Source organism: Saccopteryx bilineata, chromosome 7 (genome assembly GCF_036850765.1).
Source record: "Saccopteryx bilineata isolate mSacBil1 chromosome 7, mSacBil1_pri_phased_curated, whole genome shotgun sequence".
NCBI lineage: Eukaryota > Metazoa > Chordata > Mammalia > Chiroptera > Emballonuridae > Saccopteryx > Saccopteryx bilineata.
Window position 1 is genome coordinate 113175530 of NC_089496.1, and position 21222 is coordinate 113196751.

The window sequence follows — 21222 nt, forward strand, 5'->3', positions numbered from 1 at the left end:
ATCGTGGTGGTGATGATGGTGGTGGTAATGGTGATGATGGTGATGTGGTAATGCCTAAGAGGGAAGCCTGGCTGGCTCATGCACCCCACTCTGCCCTAGGTCTAGGATGGATGCTAGCACATAGTAATGAGTGCTCGCCAGGCCCAAGTTCTCAAGGGCCTCATCTCGTCCTCTCCCTTCCAGCAGCTGCCCAGCATGAAGCCTGCCGTGAGGTGGCCTGGGTCCGCGTGATAGTCCCATTCTGGCCCTCACACCTGTGCCCTCTGGGCATTGGCTCTGGGGAGATTGGGTGAATCCTAGAGCACCTGGGAGGACCAGCACAGAGACCAGGACCCTGAGGGGAGGTGGACACAGAGGTCACCCCCTGCCTGAAGCACTATTGCCGCCTCTCCTGCCAGTTCATAGTCACCCAACTCAGTCCTAGAGAAGGTTCTGGGTAGTCTCCTATTCCCTTCCAGGCCACCACCCTGCCCATCTGACCAGGCTAGGCAGCCCTGGTCACTCTGCCAGAGCTCAGGACAGGACAGGCGAAGGGCTGGGTGCTGGGTAGGCCTGGTGGTCACTGTGGTGCCACAGGGGGGGGTGCAGCTTCAGGAGGAAAGTCCAAAGGCCTAGGTAGAGGATCCTGGCCCTGTTTTCCCTCCTCTGGGGTGGGGGTGGGGGTCATTCGGCATCCTTGCCCCAGTCCTGGTGGGCAGCCACCCACAGCTCTTGGTCTGGGAATGTTCCTTCCAGGACCGCCCGTTGTCACTGACCGCCACGCACAGGGCTGGCTCTTGAGGGGGACACTAGAGGAGGGAACACTGGGTCAGGAAGGAAGGGGCATATGGGGGTCAGCACCCAGGCCCCTGGGCTGATCAAGCCCCCCTGCGAAGGACATCTGCATTTGCACCTGGGGCTCTGAAAACTCCCAGGGCCTTCTGGAAATGAGAGAGGGGGCGGGGAAATGGACAGGGAGCAGGTGAGCAGGTGGGCAGGTGGGCAGGCAGGTCTGCTGGGTGGGGCCCTGAACAGCCACTTTTAAACTACAGATCCACTTTTCTATCTACTCTTTTCCAAAATTTTCTACCCTGTAGAAACGCATTTGTACAATGGTTTCCGAGTTCACTTAAAAAATACACAGCACAACTGCACAGATGGGGCTGGAGGGGGGGGGGCTTCTCACTTTCCTTTTTACTTCTCATCTCTGTGCCCCCCTCACCCTGTCCCATCTGGCCATCTGGTTCCCCTCCCCCAATCTCCACCCCCTCCCAAAGCCCATCCTATCTTCAGGTGTATCTGTCCCGCCTACCTCCTTCCAGGGAAACCTGGGAGTTACCAGGGAAGCCCCCTTCCTCACAACACTGGGTGCTTTTAAGAGGGTTCCCTTCTCTGCACTCCCCTGCACCCAACACTATATAGCCCTGCCAACCGCCTGCCCACACTGCCATGTGGGGCCCATTCTCCCTCTGGGTGGATGCCTTTCCCAGACACTCTTTCGGAACACCATCCACACACAGCCTCCTGTGCACACATGAACACACCCCCACCGGTTGATGTCCCCACCAGCCAAGAGCTGATGCAAACCCTGGATTCCTGGTCCATGGTACTGCTGTCCCCAGTGCCCAGGAAGGGCAGTGCCCAGCAGGCACCTGGTGGCCCTCAGGCACCTGTGCTGAGCTGGTGGGCCGCCCCTGGTCAGTTCCTGCCAGCTCCCAGTTCCAGCAGGGGTCCCTATTGCCTGGCCTTTCCAATCCAATGTCAGCCCATCCAACTCTGCGTAGGGGAGGCTGCAAAGGCCTGTGGGTGTGGTGGCTGAGTCGTCACAGGGAGAGGTTGGCTGACCCTGGAGAGGAGGCCGAGTTGAGGGGCCTGAGCCCCTCTGGTGTCTGCTGGCACCCGGGCCACGCAGAGGAGGACAGATGCTCGCTCTCCTCCCACACCTCCACCAGGACCTCTCCTAGGGCTGGACTGGCGCTGCTTGGGCCTCGTTCCCCAACCCTGTGCAGTTGGGGTCAGTGAGGCTCAGAGAAGGTCCCTGGCCTTCCTCTGGCTCCGCCAGGACTCCTCTCGGACGGCTCTGCGCCCCGCGGCCGCTTGAGGGCGAGCACGAGTAGAGCCGCGGCGGCCCCGGGTCCCAGGCGGCACTGGGGGTGGCGGCCATGACGCAGGGTGGGACCGGGCGGGGCCTGTGCCCGGCTCTGAGGGGCGTGGCCTGGCGGCGGGCGGCGTCCGGGTCGTCAGGACAACCGGCTTCAGGCTAGTCTTCGGTGCCGGGTCAGGCGCAGCAAGCCCGGCTTAGGGGGCCAGGCCAGGCTCCGAGCAAGGTCACTGCAACAGGGTGAGCCCGCGCGCAAGTGCTCAGGAAAGCCCAGAGCTTTAGGAGGAAGGCGCGCGGGAGCAGGACCCGGGCTGGGGTCCCAGGCTAGAATCGGGCGTCCCCTCAGCGCCTCCACCTCCCATCCCCACAGCCGGCGCGCGAAGCGCCCCACTCTTCCTCGCAGTGTTCCTTCATATTGTGAACTAGCCGCGTGGCACTCCGGCCCCTCCGGCCGAGGTGGGGTGGCACGAAACGCGCTGTTTCCCCAGCGACCCAGAGGGCAATTTCGTGACTGAGAGTTGCAGACGGAATCACTCTCCCTAATCCTGGTGCGGGCCACCCCAGGAACACAGGACACCCAGAGCCCGGCGCACGTTCTATCGTAACCCAGGGGGGCGCCTAGTACACGGGAGTCGCCAGCTGCCCCACTATGCGGCGAGGGAGAGGCTGGCCCGCCCATGTCCCCTCGGCGCCGCGCGTCTCCTCGGCCTGTCCCGACCGGCTTCCTGCTCGCTCCGCCGGGACTTCCTTCCAGCAGTGCCGGGTGGCCACTGGGCGCCTGACCCGGAGGCGGGGGACCCAGGGTACGGGATTTGGGGGCGGAGAGGAAAGGAGAGGAGGAGACCTGGGGCTGGGAGGGGAGGCACCCCGGAAGGCCCCAGGCAGGGGTGGGGGAGGGGCCCTGGAGCAGGGCTGGGAATGCTGCCCGCGGCCCCTCGACTCCGGCTCCTGGGCTCTTTCCGCGGACGCTCGCGGCCAACGTACCCAGAAGCCGGACACAAACCCTGCCCTATCCCGGGAGCTGCGCAGTGCGTCTTCAGGCCCAGCTCCGCAGGCAGCACGGCCCCCGCGCGCAGAGGCGCGCGGGGTTCCGGGACAGCGGCGTGGGCGAGTGTCCCGCGAGCCCTCCGCGCCCCCGGCCCGCGCGCGGTAGCTGGCCGAGCCGGGCTTTGTGACGTCAGGCGGCCGGTGGCGTCACGCGCGGGCTGACCCGGCGGCGGCGGCGGCGGCGGCGGCGGCGGGCGGGGCGGCCGGGACGCGGGAGCATGGAGCCGCGCGCCGGCTGCCGGCTGCCCGTGCGGGTGGAGCAGGTCGTCAATGGCGCGCTGCTGGTCACTGTGAGCTGCGGCCAGCGCAGCTTCGCTGGGATCCTGCTGGACTGCACGAAAAAGTGAGCGCGGAGGGAGGCGAGGGCCCCGGACACCCCTGGAATCCCCCCGGGACACCCCCCAAGCCCCCTCTCCCCCCCAGGGCCGGACCTCAGTCCAGGGCAGAGCCGGCTCCCGCTTTCGGTTTCCCCAGCCAGGGTTTCGGGGCGCGCGAGAACGGCCGCCACTGGAGGCGAAAGTGGTTCTCAAAGTCGTTGCTACTTTTCGGGCTGGGGGGCGGGTGGGGCCTGGGCGCGGGGCGTGGAGCTGAGTCCCCGCTTCCCGCTGGAACTCCGCCCGTCTGCTGCAATTAACGCACTTTTCTTTGTTAAGACACACTGTTGATTTCGGCTGTTTTCAGAATTGTCATCCGTTGGGGGTGGGGGAATGGGTTCAGAGGCGCAAGACTTGCCTTGTCAGTTACTCACACTGGTGCTGCCCTGTCTGATGTCACAGTGCCCCAGGCTCCTGGGAGCAACTGTGACTGAGGTTTGGGTTAGTGACCAGCAGTCGTGTCCAGCGGTGGCATTTAAAAATTGTGTGTGGGGAGGAGCCCCCAGCAGTGCAGGAGTGAAGATACAAGTTGTACTGGTTTCTCTAGAGGAGGGTCCCCCGCAGGCCTGGGGCAGGTCCCTGCAGAAGCACCTGTGCGCTGCAGGGCTCCTGCTGCAGGAGTCTCCTGGATACCGTGTCACATGGTGGTGAGCTGTCGGCAGATAAATGATGAGGCATTAACCAGGCACTAATGTCTGGGCACTCCTGCTGGGCCTTATTTTGAGACTGGGCCCAGGCCCCGGCTTTCTTTGCAGATGCCGGACTTCTCTCGCTGTGGAGCCGGATTTTGTTCCGGTGGTGTGGATGTGACTGTCATTCTTCCACAGTCACCCTGCTGGCATTCTCTCTTCATTAGATGTGCCAGAAGCCATTTATGCACAAGTCATGTGACTTACCTCCCAGTGACTGCCGTCCTGCTCCCAGTTGGCTACCGCAGAGTGCTCCGTGGAACCAAGGGACACCCGGGGGCTGCAGCATAGCTGCCTGCATGCTGCCAAACCTGTGCCCTGGGGTGTCTGTCCCCTGCCACAGGTGGCCAGGACGTCCTCCCTCAGGCAGGGCTGCAGGCCTGGGCCCGTTGCTGCTCCCGGGTCTGTGCAGGGCTGCTCGGACCAAGGAAGAGGGGCACTTGCAGCAGCAGTTACCCCTCCCCTTTTTCTGGGCTCCATGAGTCAGGACAAGGGAGGCTGGTAGGGGCTGCCCCCTGACTTGTTGCTGGGGCTGTCTGCAGAGGCAGCAGGCCTGTGGTAACCTGGTTTGGAGATCCACACCTCCCTACCCCCTTCCCACCAACTCAGGGAAGGAAGCAGACCCTGCTGGGATATGGCAGCTGCAGGCCGAGTGGGCGTCAGCCCTCCCAAGGCCACGTTTGGCTGTAACCAGAGCCACCCACAGAATGGGGAGCTGGTTCTCGGAGGACACAGCTCTGCTCAGCAGGGTCTCTTTCGGACTTGAGTCCCCCTCTCCCCGCCCTGTCCTTGTGGAGAATCAGAGGATGAACCTGGCCTCCTGGCCCTACAGCTTGCAAGGCTTGGCCCTGGACTGGCTCCACGGCTGCGGTGCCAGCCCACCGTTGGCATCCCTTGCTGTGTCCCCTGGCTCACCCATTCCCAATTCTCTACCCATAACGTCATAAGTGGCAGTGCTTGTGTGTTCTGCCGGCTTGTTTGGAAAGGTCAAGGAAGCTTACCCCCTTGGCCTGTGTGGTTCAGACTCTGGGTGTCTGGCCTTGGGCCTCCAAGTCCAAAGCACCCACCTGCATTGCCTGGTGCCAGTTCTCTCTCCCTGGCACCTGGTTTCCCTACACGTATGTGACAGTGACAGGGCTAGATGTGAAATTCACTGGAGGGGAAGAGCATGCGTCTGCCCACCTCTGGGGGCCCGCAGGCCCCAGAGCAGCAGTCCGTGTTGGGGTGCCCGGGTGCAGCAGCTGGGCCCGTGCGGACAACCGCCGTGTGTCAGCAGCTTCCCAGGGTCATGTGCAGACCTGGGGGTTTGGGAGGCCCGTACGGTAACAAACCTCAGTGTCTGCTGGAATGGAGCCATCCCATGGGAAGAGCTGTGTCCACAAATTCCTGGTCATTCTCCTTGAACAACCAGTGTTAATGGCCTAGTGTTTGGGAGGTGGAGTACTTCCCTTGGCGCTCTGGGAGGTGGGTTCTCTTCCCTGAATATTGGTGGAGGAGAGAGGAGCTCAGGGGCTGAGTGAGATCGCAGCAGGTGCGTCTGCGGAGGCGGGCTGGGTGCCAGGCGCCACCTCCTGTCCATCATCCATCGTAGTCTGGCTCCCACTGCGCAGCTGCTGTGCGATTTTAACCAAGACCCTCAGGAGCTCAGAGTGCCCACCTGCTCATGCGTTCACGTACATCTATTCAGCACCTACTGTGTACCAGGACGTGGGCTGCCAGTGTTTCCACAGGCACAGGGATGAGGATGCAGGTGGCCCAGGGAGGGGCACAGGGTGGTGTGGGGGTATACCTCGGGTTGAGGACATCTGGTGGGGTGCCCTGGCTGAGGGGTCACCTGAGGACAGCAGAGACACAGAGTGGTGAGGGCATGGTGTCATGGACAGTGGGTGTGAGGGCCAGCTGCCTGCCAGACCTGACCAACCCAGAGCCTCCAGCTTTCACCTCTAAGCTGGTGTTTCTCAAAACTTCCCCAGGTTGCTGTTACCATGCAAGCCCCCGGGGCCCCCCTGCTGGAAAGGGTGGGGTGGGGGCCTTTGTGACCCACACTCTCCACTGGGGGATTGGGACCCAGGCATCTGGGGACTCTGCCAGCCAACAACCCCTCACAGAGGGCCCCCGATCCATGCTGGGCACAGCCCCTGTCCAGAAAGGAGACTTAGCTGCTGGTGGCTGCTCCCAGGACAAGTCACTGGACAGACACCTGGACCAGGCCCCACTGGGCACATCCTCCTTGCCCTGGGGGAGCTAGAGGGACTGAGAGTGAGATGTCCAGTGCGTCGTAGAGTGGCATGACCTGCATCCAATGGGCAGATGCCACACATGGGGACCTGACCCCCATCACTGGTCTTCAGAGCTTCTGCTAGGAGGTGGCGGGGGCTGTGGCCTGGAAACCTTGTGTTGCAGAGGAACCCTCGGAGGGCTTAGAGAGGGATGCAGTCAGCTGTGTTTTGTTAAAATGATGCTTCTGGTTATTAAACCTTTTAGTCCAAGACCCTGGGGCCAGCTGTGACTACCAGGCCCCACAGCTCTCCCTGACGACCCTGGGGAAGGAGCGGGCTCCTCTGTGTAGCCCTGGACGAGGAGCCACCCTGGTGTCCAGACTGTGACTTCGCCCACCAACGTGCTTTCCCCAACTCCCTAAACAGAGGTGGACCCAGAGGCCTCCATGCTACCATAGGCCTGGTATCCCCTGTGGGGCACTGCCAGTCCAGCCAGAGCCTCTGTCCCTGGGCATGGGACAGTGCAGGCACAGGCTGACCTCACGGAAGGGCCAGACCCTGTGGGTGAACCCTAGTCCACAGGGGTGTGATGCCTTATGCCCCGGGGTCCAGTAAAGGTCTTCCTATTGGGAGCAGGCTACTGAGGTCCTTCCAGGGGACAGCAGCCTGGAGCCAGCGGGCACTGGGTCACGAGCACCGACCTGCTCAGCCTGCGGGTCTCCCCGCGCCTCACTCCCCTGCCCCCGAACTGGGGCGGCGATGGCATGTACCTCATGGATCGAAAGGGCCTGGAAGCTAAAGCCAGGGCCTGATCCGTCCTGCCCGGCAGGCCCTGTTTACCCACCAGGCAGCCGTGGGTGTGGCCTGGGCAGGGCAGCCGCTCTGGGAAGGAAGTATGTCTGCCTGTCATGCCAGAGTCACGGGGCCTTCCCTGTTGGCGGCAGGGCCGTCCACAGGCTGCCCCTGCGGTCTGGGAGGACGCCCCCACCCTCAGTTTTGGCCCGAGGGGCGTGCCCACCAGAGGGCAGGGGCATGGCTGGTCATGGTCCTGGGCACCATGCACCGAAGCTGCTTCTGGTTTGATGGGGCCAGGCAAGGAGGGCGAGCTGGCACAGTGACCTGTGTTTGGGGGGTGCAGGCCGGCCCACCCAGCAGCCCACATTGAGGGCCCAGGCTCAGGCCTGGGTCTCTTGGCAAGGGCCCCGTGTCCTAAACATGCTAGTTTCCCCCTGAGGGGCCTGTACCACACACATACGGGGGTGAGGGAGGCACAAACACCCCTGAACCAAAGCTGTGGGGACTTTGGAAATGGAGCAACTTGCTCTGTACCCTTTGTCTCAGCCTGTGTGTGAGAGAAGTCGCCCCAAAGCCTCCCTGCCCTGAGCTGGCCGGCCGGGGGGACAGTCTGTGCACAAGGTCCTGCAGAGGAGGGTTCCTGGAGGGCTGATGGAAGGCCCCTGGGCCCCAGACGGCCAGAGAGCTTTGGTCCGGCATAGGCAGGTGGTATGGGGATACAGGCCAGGGGACTGGAGGCAGGTGGGAGGGAGGTGAAGGCCACAGAGGGAGTGTGGACTGGGACTGGGTCCGAGTAGGGTGGCAGACAGGCAAGGGCCTGGGAAGGTGGCACAGTGAGGATGCAGATGAAGAGGAGGGTGTCAGAGTGGACCGCAGTTCCTGGTCTTGAATACCTGCAAATGGGCAGGCAGTGGGATTTGGGGTGGGCCTTAGAAACAACCTTCCAGGCCACAGATGTGTGGTAGACCTCCGGACTGTCAACTCCCAGACTATAGACCGCCCCCCACCCCCGGTCTGTCGATCCCCCTGACCATGGGTTCCCTAGACTGTGGGGCCCCCTGGACTGATAGGAAAAATAAGAAAATGAAAAGTCTGTTGTGATTCCCAGGCTTTTACCAGAGGTGCCGAATTAAACAAAAATTGGGTGGCGTTCGCACAGCAGACATGCCTTCCACAGTTCACGTCACCAACGTTGTGACAGCAGAGCCCCAGGGGAGGTGACAGGGGCCATGTGCCGGGACGGGCCTGGGCCTGTCTCAGGGCCATGGGCTCATTGCCGGCTCTGCGCCTGTGCTTGTCATGTAGCCTGTACCCCACTCCCAGCCCAGCCGTGGGTCAGTTGAGGCACCGGCCCTGGATGCTCCAGGGACATGCTAGAGCCCGGGACATCACGAGTGGTCAGCCGCTCTTAGCGTCCCTAGATACTCCTGGAGATGAGTCAGTGGAGAACTCATCTGTAGGTTGAAAAGCAGCAACGTCTTGTCTTTCCTGATCTCCCGTCAAATCAGAAAAGGAAGGTAGAAGGTAGTGATGCCACGTGCCCAAACCTAGTTGCTAAATATCTACTTTTGTGCTTAAAAATAACAGCTGTTCACTAAAGCAGTCTTACAAATCAATTCACATTTGTTTCAAAGTGATGTGTGTTCACAGGTGGAAGAAAGGTGTGGACTCTTTGGGCTTGTTTTTTACTGTTTGAAACAATGTTCATGTTTTCCGGTGGGCCTCCAGAACAATGTAGCAATCTGGCCTGGAGTAACCACCTGCTTTAGAAGACACAACAAAGCCCCCCCCCCAGACCATTTGAGGTGCCCATCCCAGCGCTTTTGGCCTCTAGCCAGACAGGTCCTGCCCAGGGGTCCTGGGGTGCTGGCTGCACCTGGCTGGCACCATGAGCCTCAGCTATGGTCTTCGTGGGAGTTGGACCTTCTGCCTTCTTGAGTCCCTTTCCTGTAGGTCTCCTGGCCTTGTTGGTTCTGGCTGCTCGGTGTCCTGGAGCTGTGAGTCCTGATGGAAAGGCCTGAGGGTGCCAGGCAGGAGGGGTCCCTCCAGGCTGTGGTGGGTTAGGAGAACCTGGGGGAACACCCTACCCAACGGCAGTGCTAACAGTTGGAGCCAACTCAGCATTCAGGACAGAGTGGGGTCACTCCCTGGCTCGTGGTTCTGACTTGGTGGCTGAGCCCTGAGCCCCAGGGGCTGCAGCTACAACCCCCACCCCCAGACACACGTCAGGCACCTGGGACGGGGATCCTGTAGCTGTCCTGGGCCCCGGGACTGGGAGTCCTCTGGGGGTTCCGCTTGGGGTCTCTGTTCTGGGAGGAAATGGAGCAGCGGAGGGCTGAGAACCTCAGGCCCTGGGCCTGGGGGGGTCTCCAGTATCGATCCCATGCTCCCCCTTTTTGCCGGGAACTGAGATGTGAACACAGAGGCCTCGGTGTTGGTCACATGACTTTACGAGCTCACACCTTCATCTGGGGTTCCCACATGCTGTGTGCCAGGTGCCCTGTGCCTTCGGATGCTCCGGGCGGTGCCAGCACCCAACTCCACGGAGCCTGGGGGTAGGGGGGCAGCAGGGTTGTCACCTTCCTGATGTTCCTTCTGTCTCCCCCTGCCAGGTCCGGCCTCTTCGGCTTGCCCTCGTCCACGACACTGCCCCAGGCCGAGGACACCCCTGTCAACGGCCACCAGGGCCCAGCCGCCAGAGAGGGGGACACAGAGGCAGTGCAGCTGGGGATGGGCCCCCCGCCTCCACCCTGCCCCGAGCCGCCCCCAGCTCTTGTGCCTCCACTGCCCGCAGGAAGCCTGCCCCCGTTCCCGCCATATTTCGAGGGCGCCCCCTTCCCGCCCCCGCTCTGGCTGAGGAACACTTACCAGCAGTGGGTGCCACAGCCACCCCCCCGGACCATTAAAAGGACAAGGAGGCGCCTGTCCCGCAACCGTGACCCTGGCCGGCTGGCCCTGAGCCCCATCTGCCTGCGGCCCCGGCGGGTGCTCTGCGAGAGGTGCAAGAGCACGCTGAGCCCTCCGGAGACGGGCCCCGCACCCCCAGCCACCCCTCGGCCTCGGAGGAGACTGGGAAGTGGCCCGGACCCCAACAGGGAACCCCACAAGCATGAGGACCCCGATGGTGGGAGCGACACTGTGGCCTCCGTCACTGCCAGGAGGAGCAAGAGGGAGAGGCGGGAGGAGGACCAGGCTCAGGTGCCCCGGAGCCCGGCCATCAAGATCTCCTACAGCACGCCCCAGGGCAAGGGCGAGGTGGTGGAGATCCCTTCCCGCGTGCACGGCTCCCTGGAGCCCTTCTGCCCGCCGCAGGCCCTGCATGGTGCCCAGGACCCTGAGACGGCTCGGGACAGGACCTCTGGCGGGCCCTCTGCCTCCATTCCTAAGCTGAAGCTGACACGACCCCCAGGGCCCCCCAGTGCTGACCTGCCACCCCCCAAGATCCGCCTGAAGCCCCACCGCCTGGGGACCGGCGAGCAGGAGCCCATCTACAGGGCTGAGCTGGTAGAGGAGCTCAATGGCCATGGGCGAGGCCCCCGGGCCGGCTCACCCGCCCACCCTGCGCCTGGCTCTGCCCACAGTGCACTGGTAGACTTGTCTTCAGGAAGTTCCGGAGAGGACGATGACTTCAAGAGGTGTCCCCAGGGTAAGCACGGGCGTGGCAGCCTGGCCTTTCTCACCAGCTGCCCAAGGAGCAGAGGGGACTATGCCCGGGAGTCAGTGTGGAGCAGTGACAGCCTGGATGAGTCCAAGTCGTCCAGCTCGGAAGTCACGTCACCAGACACCTGTGACCTCTCCTCTGGAGACGGCGTGTCTGCGCCGTCCTCGTCTAAGGATGCGGGGCCGACGGTCCCGCCCCTGACGGTCAGGCTGCACACACAGAGCATCTCCAAGTGCGTCACCGAGGATGGAAGGACCGTGGCTGTAGGGGACATCGTGTGGGGTAAGATTCATGGTTTCCCCTGGTGGCCAGCACGTGTCCTTGACATCAGTCTTAGCCAGAAGGAGGACGGGGAGCCCTCGTGGCAAGAAGCGAAAGTCTCATGGTTTGGTTCTCCAACTACGTCATTCTTGTCCATTTCCAAACTCTCCCCTTTCTCTGAATTTTTCAAACTGAGATTTAACCGTAAGAAGAAGGGGATGTACCGGAAAGCTATAACGGAGGCCGCCCATGCCGCACGACACATGGCCCCCGAAATCAGGGAGCTCTTAACTCAGTTTGAGACATGACGGGGGCTCCCTGACCAGGTGAGTGTGTGCGCAGGGGTGGGACGACCTCCTGCCTCAAGCTTGTGTCTGCATTGCTGTCCCTCCGCTCTTGACCTTGCAGGGGTCAGGGTAGGGGGGCATCCGCAGCCATTTGCCTCGCTGCTCCGAGGGGGGCCACCCGGGAGATCGTCCTGCATGCTGGCGACCTCACCCAGCTTTGCAGAGCACAGACGATAGGTTTCAGAAGCGGGCCCGCCCGTCAGCCGCGGCGTGCAGAGAGTGGAGAAGCCGGTGTGCGTTCTCTGACCGGTTTCAAAGTGCCCGAAGGGAGTTCCTTACTCTGTCTCAGCCTTTGGGGGAGAGGGCTGTGTTTTTGTTTTTTGTTTTTTTAAAAAAGATGGTTGTGACTGAGAGGGAAGGAGTGCAGGGACCAGCCCGAGGAGGGAACCCATCTTTCCGTCTCCTCCTGCTCACACGCAGGTCCTGTGGTCTTTGCGTGGCAGGAAGGAGGAAGGTCACTGAGGTGTCTGCCCTCACAGCTGCCGCCCCTACCTAGTGCTGGGTGACTCTCCTGCGTCTGTAGGTGGCCGGGTGCCCTGGGCTTCTGGTGTTGGCTTTGGGATCTGTCCTGGGGCCTGTGTCTGGCTGTCCGTCTCTCCCTTCTGGAAAACTCTGTAGGTCCTCCAGCCGTGCACCTTAGAGACTGTCTGAGCTGGGGACTGTCACCATGCGGAGTCGGGGGCTTCACCGTGTGCGATGTCTGTGGTCACCACGTAGGGTATCAGGATGTGGCCGAAGTGCTGATACCACTGGCCATGAGCTTACCCCGGACCCCAAGATGCTCTGCGTGTTCCCACCTGGTGGCTGCCACCAGCGGGTCGCTGGGCAGGGCGTGTGTCTGGCGGGTCACTGGCCCTGCTGAGGATGAGCACAGTCCTCCATCCAGCTGGGCCTCTCCCTCGGTTTCCATGATCTTTAGATGACCTTGTCTGGCCTGGCATGCCTGTCCACCCACCTGTCTGGTGCCGCCGTTTCCCAGGGGACGAGCCCTGTGTGGCTGGGGAGGGGTTAGTGGGGCGAACCGCTCAGCATGCCCCGCGCAGTGGGGTCGCAGGGTGGAAGCCATCGTGAGGGGCTTGTCCCCGTCCCTCCTCCCCCACCTGCTTCCTGTGTGAGGCCTAGTCACCACCTGAATTCCTCTTGGGTGTCTGGGCACAGACCTCTCCTCTCCTGAACTAAGTCCATCTCCCGCCCGCTCGTCCTGGAACTTTGTGTTGGGCATGGGCGTGGCCTGACCTGCAGCTCCGAGCCAGAGGGGGTCTCAAGGGAGGTCCCCATGGGGAGGGGCAGCCAGCTCGGTTGAGGAGGGGCAGTCCAGGCAAAGGTCTGATACCCCCAGGCAGCTTCCCAGGATTTCTCCCTGCTGTGGCTGGTCTCAGCTGAGACCTAAGGGCTGCGGCCAGGGCCTGCTGGCCTGGGGCTCGTCCACAGGGTCTTCTCTCTCTCTGTGCCCTTTGCTGCCCCTGGCCCGCTGCTCTGCTCACAAGGTCCATCCTGCCTTTGGCCTGGTCTGGGGACAGGCATGGAGGTGGGCCCCGCCCGTGTGTGCTGTGGGCCCATGCTGGCCTCCTGGGAGTTGTGAGCAGGTACGTCCTCAGAGTGACCTTCAGGTCCCAGGTCATGATGGACAATTACAGGGGGCAGTGAGCCCGCATAGCATCAGCCCAAGTGAAGCTGGTTGCCCTGGAGCCCAGCGTGGCCCTACTCAGTGGAGCCCCATGCAGGGAGAAGGCCGCCCTATGGGCTCAGGGCTGGCTGCTGGTCAGGAAGCAGCAGGAAGAATCTTGCCGGGCGGGTTTGCCTGCTGATGGCCAGTGCCCACACACTGCACAGGGCTCTTTTGAGTCTCATTCTGGACTGCTCTTCCTGGGGCCGTGCCCTCAGCGGTGCGTGTAGCTCCGGACACAGCCTGCTGGGGCCCTCTCGGCCCCAGAGCATACAAGGTTTCGCCTGGCTGGCTTCTCAGTTTTGTGTGTTGAGGGCTAGACTGTGAGCAAGGTCCACGCCCACCAGGTGGCTGACCGGCGCGTCCACGAGCTTGGGTGTCCTGCTCTGCGTGGGGTCGGGGGCCTCCTGGTGGGAAGTTTGCTTTGAAGCATGGGGCGGGTGATACTGTTTGGGGGCTGCCCCTCTGACCAACTCTTTGAAGGAGGGACTGGGAGCCGCGTGGACTGGGAAAGCTGGGCTTCCATGGGCGAGGCGAAGGAGGCGTGGGGCCCCTGTACCGGCCTGCCTTCAGGTGGGCCGCTCCTGACACTGTGTTTTCTACTCCATTTTGAGCAAACGGTGCCCATGGATCTCGCCTCATCCCCTCTGTTACCTTCCTGTGGCTGGCATCACCAATGACCACACATCGGGCAGCTAGAAACAGCCGAAATTTATTCTCATGGTTCTGGAGGCCAAAACCCCCAAAATCAAGGCATCAGCTGGATTGTGTTTCCTGTAGGGGCTCCTGGGGGCTCCAGCGTTCCTGGGCTTGTGGCCCTGTCACCCTAATCATGGCCTCTCCTCCACTTGCATAAGTGACGGAGATTCACCGGCCGCCTGGATAACTTCCTCCTCGCAGAATCTTGAACATAATCGCACCTGCAACACCTCTGCTGTAGAAGGTTGCGTTCTGGTTCCAGGTTGGGGACCTGATGTCTTTGGGGGCACGACTCACCTGCTGTGCCCTGCCGTCCGCTCCATTTGGAGCTTGAATGTAGCTCAGGGCCCCCAGCTTCTTGGACAGATGGCTGCCTGGGCCCAGGGAGGGATCAGTGGCGGTGAAGTGGACTGGGTTTTGCAGTGATGGAGAACCTGTTGTTGTTCCAGAAGGATCCCTGCAGGTGGGCTGGACGATTGAGATGTGGGTCCTGGAGGCCCCTGGCGGTCTCCGCGTTCAGCGTCCTAACGGAGATTTCTCCCAGGAAATGAAGACACAGATTGAGAAAACCCGCCAGGGAATGGCATGGTGGTGCTGGTGAGGGCATCACTCCTGACAGGCTGGGACTAGACTCGGTGTGAACGGGGTGCTTGCTGATCCAGCAAGGACAAGCGCTTCCCGATCCTGTCTGCGGGTTTGGGTGGGGCTTTTTTTTTTTGGTATTTTTCTGAAGTGAGAAGCGGGAGGCAGATAGACTCCCACATGCGCCCAACCGGAATCTACCTCGCATGCCCACCAGGGGGCGATGCTCTGCCTATCTGGAGCGTTGCTCTGTTGCAACCAGAGCCATTCTGGCACCTGAGGCAGAGGCCATGGAGCCATCCTCAGCGCCCAGGCCAACTTTACTCCAATGGAGCCTTGGCTGCGGGAGGGGAAGAGAGAGACAGAGAGGAAGGAGAGGGGGAGGGGTGGAGAAGCAGATGGGCGCTTCTCCTGTGTGCCCTGGCCAGGAATTGAACCTGGGACTTCCACACACCGGGCCGATGCTCTACCACTGAACCAACCAGCCAGGGCCCTGTCTGCGGGTTTTGACATTTTAATGTATTTTTCTTTCTGTGAGCCGCATGCCCCGAATTAGCTTTTCTCTGTCTTCCAACTCTGAATAAAAATGTCTTTTCTGCTTCTGAGGACAGTTTCCAGCTGACATTCGCATTGCTTCCAGGGAATTCAGGGCCTCCGTGGAGGTTGTAATTATTTTGTTCCAGAAGGAAACCGAAGCCTGTAATTCCAAGCTGGCTGCGGGGGCTCGGCCCCATCCACCTACACTCCCAGCACCGTCCTGCAGCCAGCCTCCTCCGGGCAGTGCCTCGAGTGTCCTGGAGGGCTGGGCGGGTGTGGCCGGCCCGTCAGGGACAGGGGCAGAGCAAGGCCCAGGGAGTCTCCTGGGGGCGAGGGGGGGGGGGTCCTCCGTCGCTCTTCCTGCTGTTGAGGCACCTTAACCTCCCGGAAGAGCCCTATGCCAAGGTCTTCACGGCTTCCTGGTCTCCACCACCTGCTCCAGACTCCCAACCCTGGCCCAGCTGGCATCTGCGCCCCTGATGGGCACCTGCCCTGGACTCCGACGGTTGAGGGCACCCTGGAAGGGACCGCTGTGCTCTCCTGCACCACTGCATTCGGGCAGGACCCCTCCAGGGACGGCAGCAGTCTCTGCTAGTGGACCCATTTTCGTTGGAGTTGCTGGCGTCCCCCATTCTCAGCAGTCCTGCAGGGATGCTCTGGTCTTGAAGGCAGGACGTGTCTGCGTGGTCCCTAACACCCTTCCAGGGTGACCGGTGAACTCTGTCCTGAGCGTGTGCGGATCACAGGCGTTTCAGCCGTGTCTTCCTCGGCAGGGTTGGGAGAGTGGCCGTGCCTGTCATTTCCCAGGGTCGTGGACATGGGGGGGCCCTGCACGTACCTCTGCCTGAGGACAGTGGAGTGGGGAGCCAGGCCCCTCACCACCCTGGCCTGCCTGGTGACACCTGGCATTTCTCATTGTGCCCACGGCTGCTGGTTCCTCTGCTCACAAACCACACTGATGTCACCATTTCAGAAAGGTTGTGGTTTGGGGAAGTGGGCCTCAGTAGTTCTGGTCTTAAGTGTTGAGAGCAGCAGGGTGGTCTTCATCCTGGGGCCCTGGGCACTGGCTGGCCCTCTCACCCGATGTCCATGCAGCCCAGGTCCTGTGTGGGGGCAGGGCAGCCCCTCCTGTCAGCCCCATCTTCTTGAACAGCCTCAGCCAGAGACTGCGGGGTCCCTGGTGGTGATCTCAGCCCACGGGGTCACTCTTGCAGGGGACACTGCGCCCGTGAAGTCGGCTGGGCCAGCAACGGTCAGGCAGGGAGAAGGGGCTGTCAGCACTTCGTGTGGGCGGTGTGGCCTAGTGGGGCCTGCGGCGCAGGCATGGGAGGCTGGCCCAGAGCTTGGAGACACTGGGAGGTCTGTCCTCCCAGGGCAGGGGAGGCTGGGGGCGGGGTGGCCTGCATAAGGGATCTGTGGTCCCCCCGGGCCCAGGTGGAGCCTAGATGTGGTGCCACCTCCGTGGACGTGAGGGCAGCAGGGGCCTCCTGCCAGGACGGGACTGAGAGCATCACAGGGCATCTCTGGGGGGGGCTGGACTCTGGGGGACATGGCCACGGAAGGGGTGAGAGGGAGCCTGCAGTCCTGCAGACGGCCGAGGCAGGCGGCAAGGAAGCCCCACTGGGCAATTGGGTTGCTTCCTGGCCAGACGGGCATCTTCCGGCCTGGGAAGCCCCTGGAAAGATGAGCTTTTCTCTTAATGGCCCCCAGCACAGCCTCTCCATCATCTTCAAGTTGGGTAGGTGGGGGAGCAGGGGCGTTCTGGGGGGGCCATTCAGGCTGGCTGTGGTCAAGGAGTAGGGACCTCCTGACCCAGAGCGAGGGTCCCCTGGAACATCCCACAGTTGCTTGGGGGCAGGGTGCGTGGGCCGGCACAGTTCTGTCTTATTCTGAGGGACAGGGACGTTTCCTGGCCCATCAGTTAAGAGGAAAGCGCAGGGTAATTCCTGACTTGTCTCCAGGTTTCTAAGAAGACTGTGTCCTGGAGGAGGCCCAGCTGCCAGAGCGCCCTGGGCTGCCTGTGTGAGTCAGACAGAAAGGGCGGGTGGATGGAGTGAGTGACAGATGGGTCTCCTCTCCTCATCCACTGGCTTGATCGGCAGTTCTCTTAGGGGCGGAGGTGTGCCTGACGGGCCAGCTCCTCTGAGGCCCATTGGTGCGTTTCTCCTGAGAATGGCAGCTGCTGGGTGTTGGACAACATCTCTGAAGGTTGCACTGTCGTGGAGGGGACACGCCCCCGGACTGTGTGTTTGTTTAGCCGAGCCTGGTCGCCTTGGAACCCCTTTCAGATCCCGAAACAATCTTAAGTGGGGGGCAGCTTCCCCTGGGGCGGTTCCCCACCTGTGCCAGCAGCCCCCGCATGACCCCGATGGCCCCTCACACCAGATCTTGAATGCAACTCTGGCCATCGTGGAGGTTTAGGAGGGACCGACCAGCGACACAAGGACACAGAGGTGGGGCTGCCCAGCCCTCTGCCCAGCCCAGTGTGGGCTGTCGTCCTCACCTGTGGCTCCCACCTGGACATTTGTCACCTGTGGTGGTGGTGCCCGGGGGGGGGGGGGGGATCAGGGGATCAGACTGTGTTGTCACGACTACTTTCCCACTTGAAAGACAAAAATGAATGTGTCTGTATGACAGGCTGGGATCCAGGTGAACTTTCCCTTCTCGTCACTTGGAAGCTGCTGTCCTCCAATGTGATGGCCATGGCCTCATCCACCCGGAGGGGCCGTGGCAGTGAGGATGGGAGGGGCTCCATCCAATTCCCTGCACCCACGGGGAGTGGTATCACCCTCCCCAGCTGCCCTGAGGTGCCCCAGGCAGGTCTTCCTTCCAGAACGATGGGGTCCTCAGGATTCCTAGGACTCAGTGACATCAGGCCGTGTTTGGCTGGAGGACATTTTCTCAGGTACCCTGTGTTGGGGCCTCCATCTGGCCAGGGAAGGGGCTGCCATCCAGGGTCAGGCAGCAGCCCTGCCCTCAGGCGCTTGTCAGGGTGATGTCTGCGCCTCTGGACTGAGCCCCTCCCTGCCAGCAGTGTGGCCCAGGCCAGGGTGGGTGGTCAGGCCTGGACAGAGATGGGTGAGGGGACCTGTGCCCAGCAGAAACATGTCACCTCAGGACACCTCACTGCAGGTGCCAGCCGGCTGCCGGGGTGGACTGCATGGCTGCAGGCCTCATGGGGTCCCTTCTCAGGGCTTTTTGAGATGGGCCTTCCCCATGGTGATACCTGGATCCCAGGTATCTGCCGTACAGGGCTGAGAGGGGCTCTGTGTCTGTGGTTTGAGACCACCTCGTCTGTGCCCCTTTGTTCTGGCTGCCCAGGACACTAACACCCTGGCCACTGTGCTGGGCCAGCGTTGCACCGGTGGGCAGATGCTTGGGTTTCCCTGCACATCTCTCCTGGTGGACGGGAACACCTTCCAGTGGCTCCTGCTTCCCGCCATCCGTCAGAGCGAGGCGCTCTCTTCACAGAATCTCTCTCCGCTTCATTTTTGTGTGTAGCGTGCCTGGTGTGCTCATCAGATTTTAAAGTGATTCATGAAAAACATTATCTCCGGGCTCCTCAGTGGTCTGCTTACCCTGCTAGGCCTGGCCTCGTGGTTGTTCAGTTCCGGCCTCATGAGCGGGCCATCTCCACGGAAAAAGAAGGTTCTGCCATCTTATGACCTGTTCTCCTCTGCCATGCTGGTGCCCAGACCTGGCTTTGGGCTGGGTCAGGGTTCAGTGTTAGGTTAAGAATCGCAGCTTATCCCTGTATAATTGTGAATATATTTTACTTTTGTTCAGCTCTGTTCTCTGCAAAGCTGGATTGGCCTCCTTTCCTGGCTGCTTGGTTTTTGTATCCTTATCACCGGTGTGTCCCCACCCCTCTAACAGAAATGGACACAGCTTGTGGCGGCAGACGCGTGAGGTGTTCCATTCAGTGTACGATCGCTGTGTGGACAGACTTCCCCAGACAAAGTGGCTGAAAGCCAGATTGTTGATCTCCTGACTCTGTGCCCCTGAGCACTGAGGCTGGAGTGCTGGCCTGGTTCCCCACCTGCCGGGTACTGGGGCCTCGGTGGGGGCACCAGGACAGGCAGGTAGGGTGACCGCCCCCAACCCCCACGGGCACTTACACAGTGTTACCCTCTCTCACACATCCCGGGGCCCACCACGTGGCTGGAGGGGGGGGGTGTCTCTGCCCAGCATGGGGTCCCAGGACAGTCCGGTGCCCTCACAGCAGCTCCTGTGAGAGCACAGACAGGAGCAGCTCTGTCCAGGGCTGGGCCAGGTCCCAGCACAGAGTGTTTCTGCGTCTTGTGTTGGTGGAAGAGTCATAGGTGGGCGGGGCAGTGGGATCCGGCCTGTGGGCGGGGTGCCTGCGGCCTGGTGGGCGGGGCGGTGGGGGTCCAGCCCCGTGGGCGGGGCGCCTGCGACCCGGGGGGCGGGGCTTCGGGCGGGGCAGTGGGATCTGGCCCCGTGGGCGGGGCGCCTGCGGCCCGGGGAGCGGGACGGTGGGATCTGGCTCCTCCTGTTCCTGGAGCCTACCCAGCGGACTCTGGGCTGGCGCTTGGCTGGCCTTTCCCTCTCTCCTTTCCCGTTTCCTGGGCCCCTGCCTCCCTCTGTCTTGCCAGGAGCCGCTGTGGCTGTGCATAGCATTGCAGACCTGCCCTGCCTCCTCCACCCCTACTAATGGGGGAGGGTGTGTAGAAGGCTCTTTCCTCCTGGAAAACCAGGCTGCTTTTCTTTGGGGCACTTGGCCCTTAGAGGCTGGGCTGAGAGATGCCTGTCTGTCCCTGTGGCCAGGTCTGCACACTCTGGGAATCCCTTCCGGAGACCTGGTGTTCAGATGGGAGGTGGGGACACGTTGAGAGGCAGGGCTGAAGCCCACGGTCCCCACCAACCTAGGAAAGGATTCTTTACTTGAGGGTGGGGGCCTCCGGGCTAGGGGGAGTGTCTCTCCAGGCATGTCCGTCACAGTCTCGCTGACGGTCACACACTGGGGTTCTCCTTAGCCGGGACCTCAGCCATGTACAGGAGCGTCCCCTTAGCACCCTGTGTCCCTGTCCGGGGCTGCAGGCATTAGGACTAGTCCTGTGATCCAGCCCTCCTTAGCCCACAAGATCCTGCTTCTAACCCCAGACAGCTCTGGGCCCTTGGAATGTGGTATGGGCTCAAGTCCCTGCCCAGAACAAGAGTAGCAGACACCATGTGGCCTGAGGGAGGACAGATTCCACGACAGTGAGGGCTGCTAGAGCTGGGGTTGGGAGGAGGCTGAGAAGGTTCCCAGTGGATGCTCAGGCCTGCACTTGGACCCCAAGGGACCTGTATACCCCATACCTTATCCCATGGTAACCTCAGCCCCTTTCTGCTTCCCACAAGGTCACCAACGGTGAGGGCACGGCTGTTATGGAGCTTCCGACCTCAGGAGTGTCCTCCGTCCTCCATGTCCCCCATTCCATTCGAGGGACCCTGCGCGCCTCCTGGCCGGCTGCGTGCAGCGTGCGGAAACACGCCAGGCCCGCGCTGGTCAGCCTGGTCCCGGGATCCCCAGGAGGAGCAACTGTGTGTGGCTGTGAGGACAGCCCAGGGTCCTGGCGGCCAAACTCATTTCTTCTCCTGGTTGGACTTTAGTTTTTCTGGAGGTGAAGCGGCGGGAGCCCAGGGTCCCTGTCCTGGGGAGGCTGTCCACTCAGGACCATCTGGCAGGCTCCAGGACCACCGGATTGCATGTGGGTTTCCGTGCACTTGAGGAACAGGGACCTGCCCACCCCAGAGCTTGGGTCCCACTGGGCACCCAGCACCGGCCTCCTGACCGCCCTGTCCCTGAGCTGCCTGGAGGTGCCTGTATGTGCGAGGCGATGAGCATTGTCACTTTGAAAACAGACCTCACTGTAGAAAGTAAACCACTTGACTCGGCTGTTTGTAAAGTGTGTTCCTTACCCCTTTGTGTCGTTTTAAAGATTAGAAAGAAATAAGAAGAGAAGAGAAATGATGTCTGCTCTTTGTTCCATGCGGACGAGAGCAGAGGGAGCTGCTCCTAGCGACGCCGGTGCACCCCGGGCTCAGCCACTCGGAGCGTTGGGTGCAGGTGGACCCTGTTGAAGGGACCCCACCCCTCGTAGAGGTCTGTTCACCCATGACACATGGCCACCTGTTCCCTGCACTGCTGCTTGTCGGGGGCGGTGGGTTCCAGCCTCCCTCGGGCGTGCTAGGTGACATCGACTTCCCCAGGGTTGGAGGGGGGACCATAGCTCTGTAAATGGGACAGTTCTGCTGTGGC

The 21222-nt window shown here is 61.9% G+C and overlaps 1 protein-coding gene across 3 annotated transcripts; it reads left to right on the forward strand.

Moving 5' to 3' along the window:
- The first annotated feature begins 2150 nt into the window (after window positions 1-2150).
- On the forward strand, window positions 2151-20858 carry PWWP2B (PWWP domain containing 2B). Of its 3 annotated transcripts, none has more exons than XM_066238884.1 (3): window positions 2151-3470; window positions 9817-11452; window positions 20322-20858. In XM_066238884.1, exons 1-2 carry the CDS (start codon window positions 3346-3348, stop codon window positions 11432-11434), a joined length of 1743 nt encoding a protein of 580 aa, XP_066094981.1. In that variant the 5' UTR covers window positions 2151-3345; the 3' UTR covers window positions 11435-11452; window positions 20322-20858. The 3 variants fall into 3 exon arrangements, with proteins under 3 accessions (XP_066094981.1, XP_066094984.1, XP_066094982.1); XM_066238887.1 differs by having other exon boundaries at window positions 9817-11147; XM_066238885.1 differs by lacking the exon at window positions 20322-20858 and adding an exon at window positions 14288-14726.
- Window positions 20859-21222: the final 364 nt, after the last annotated feature.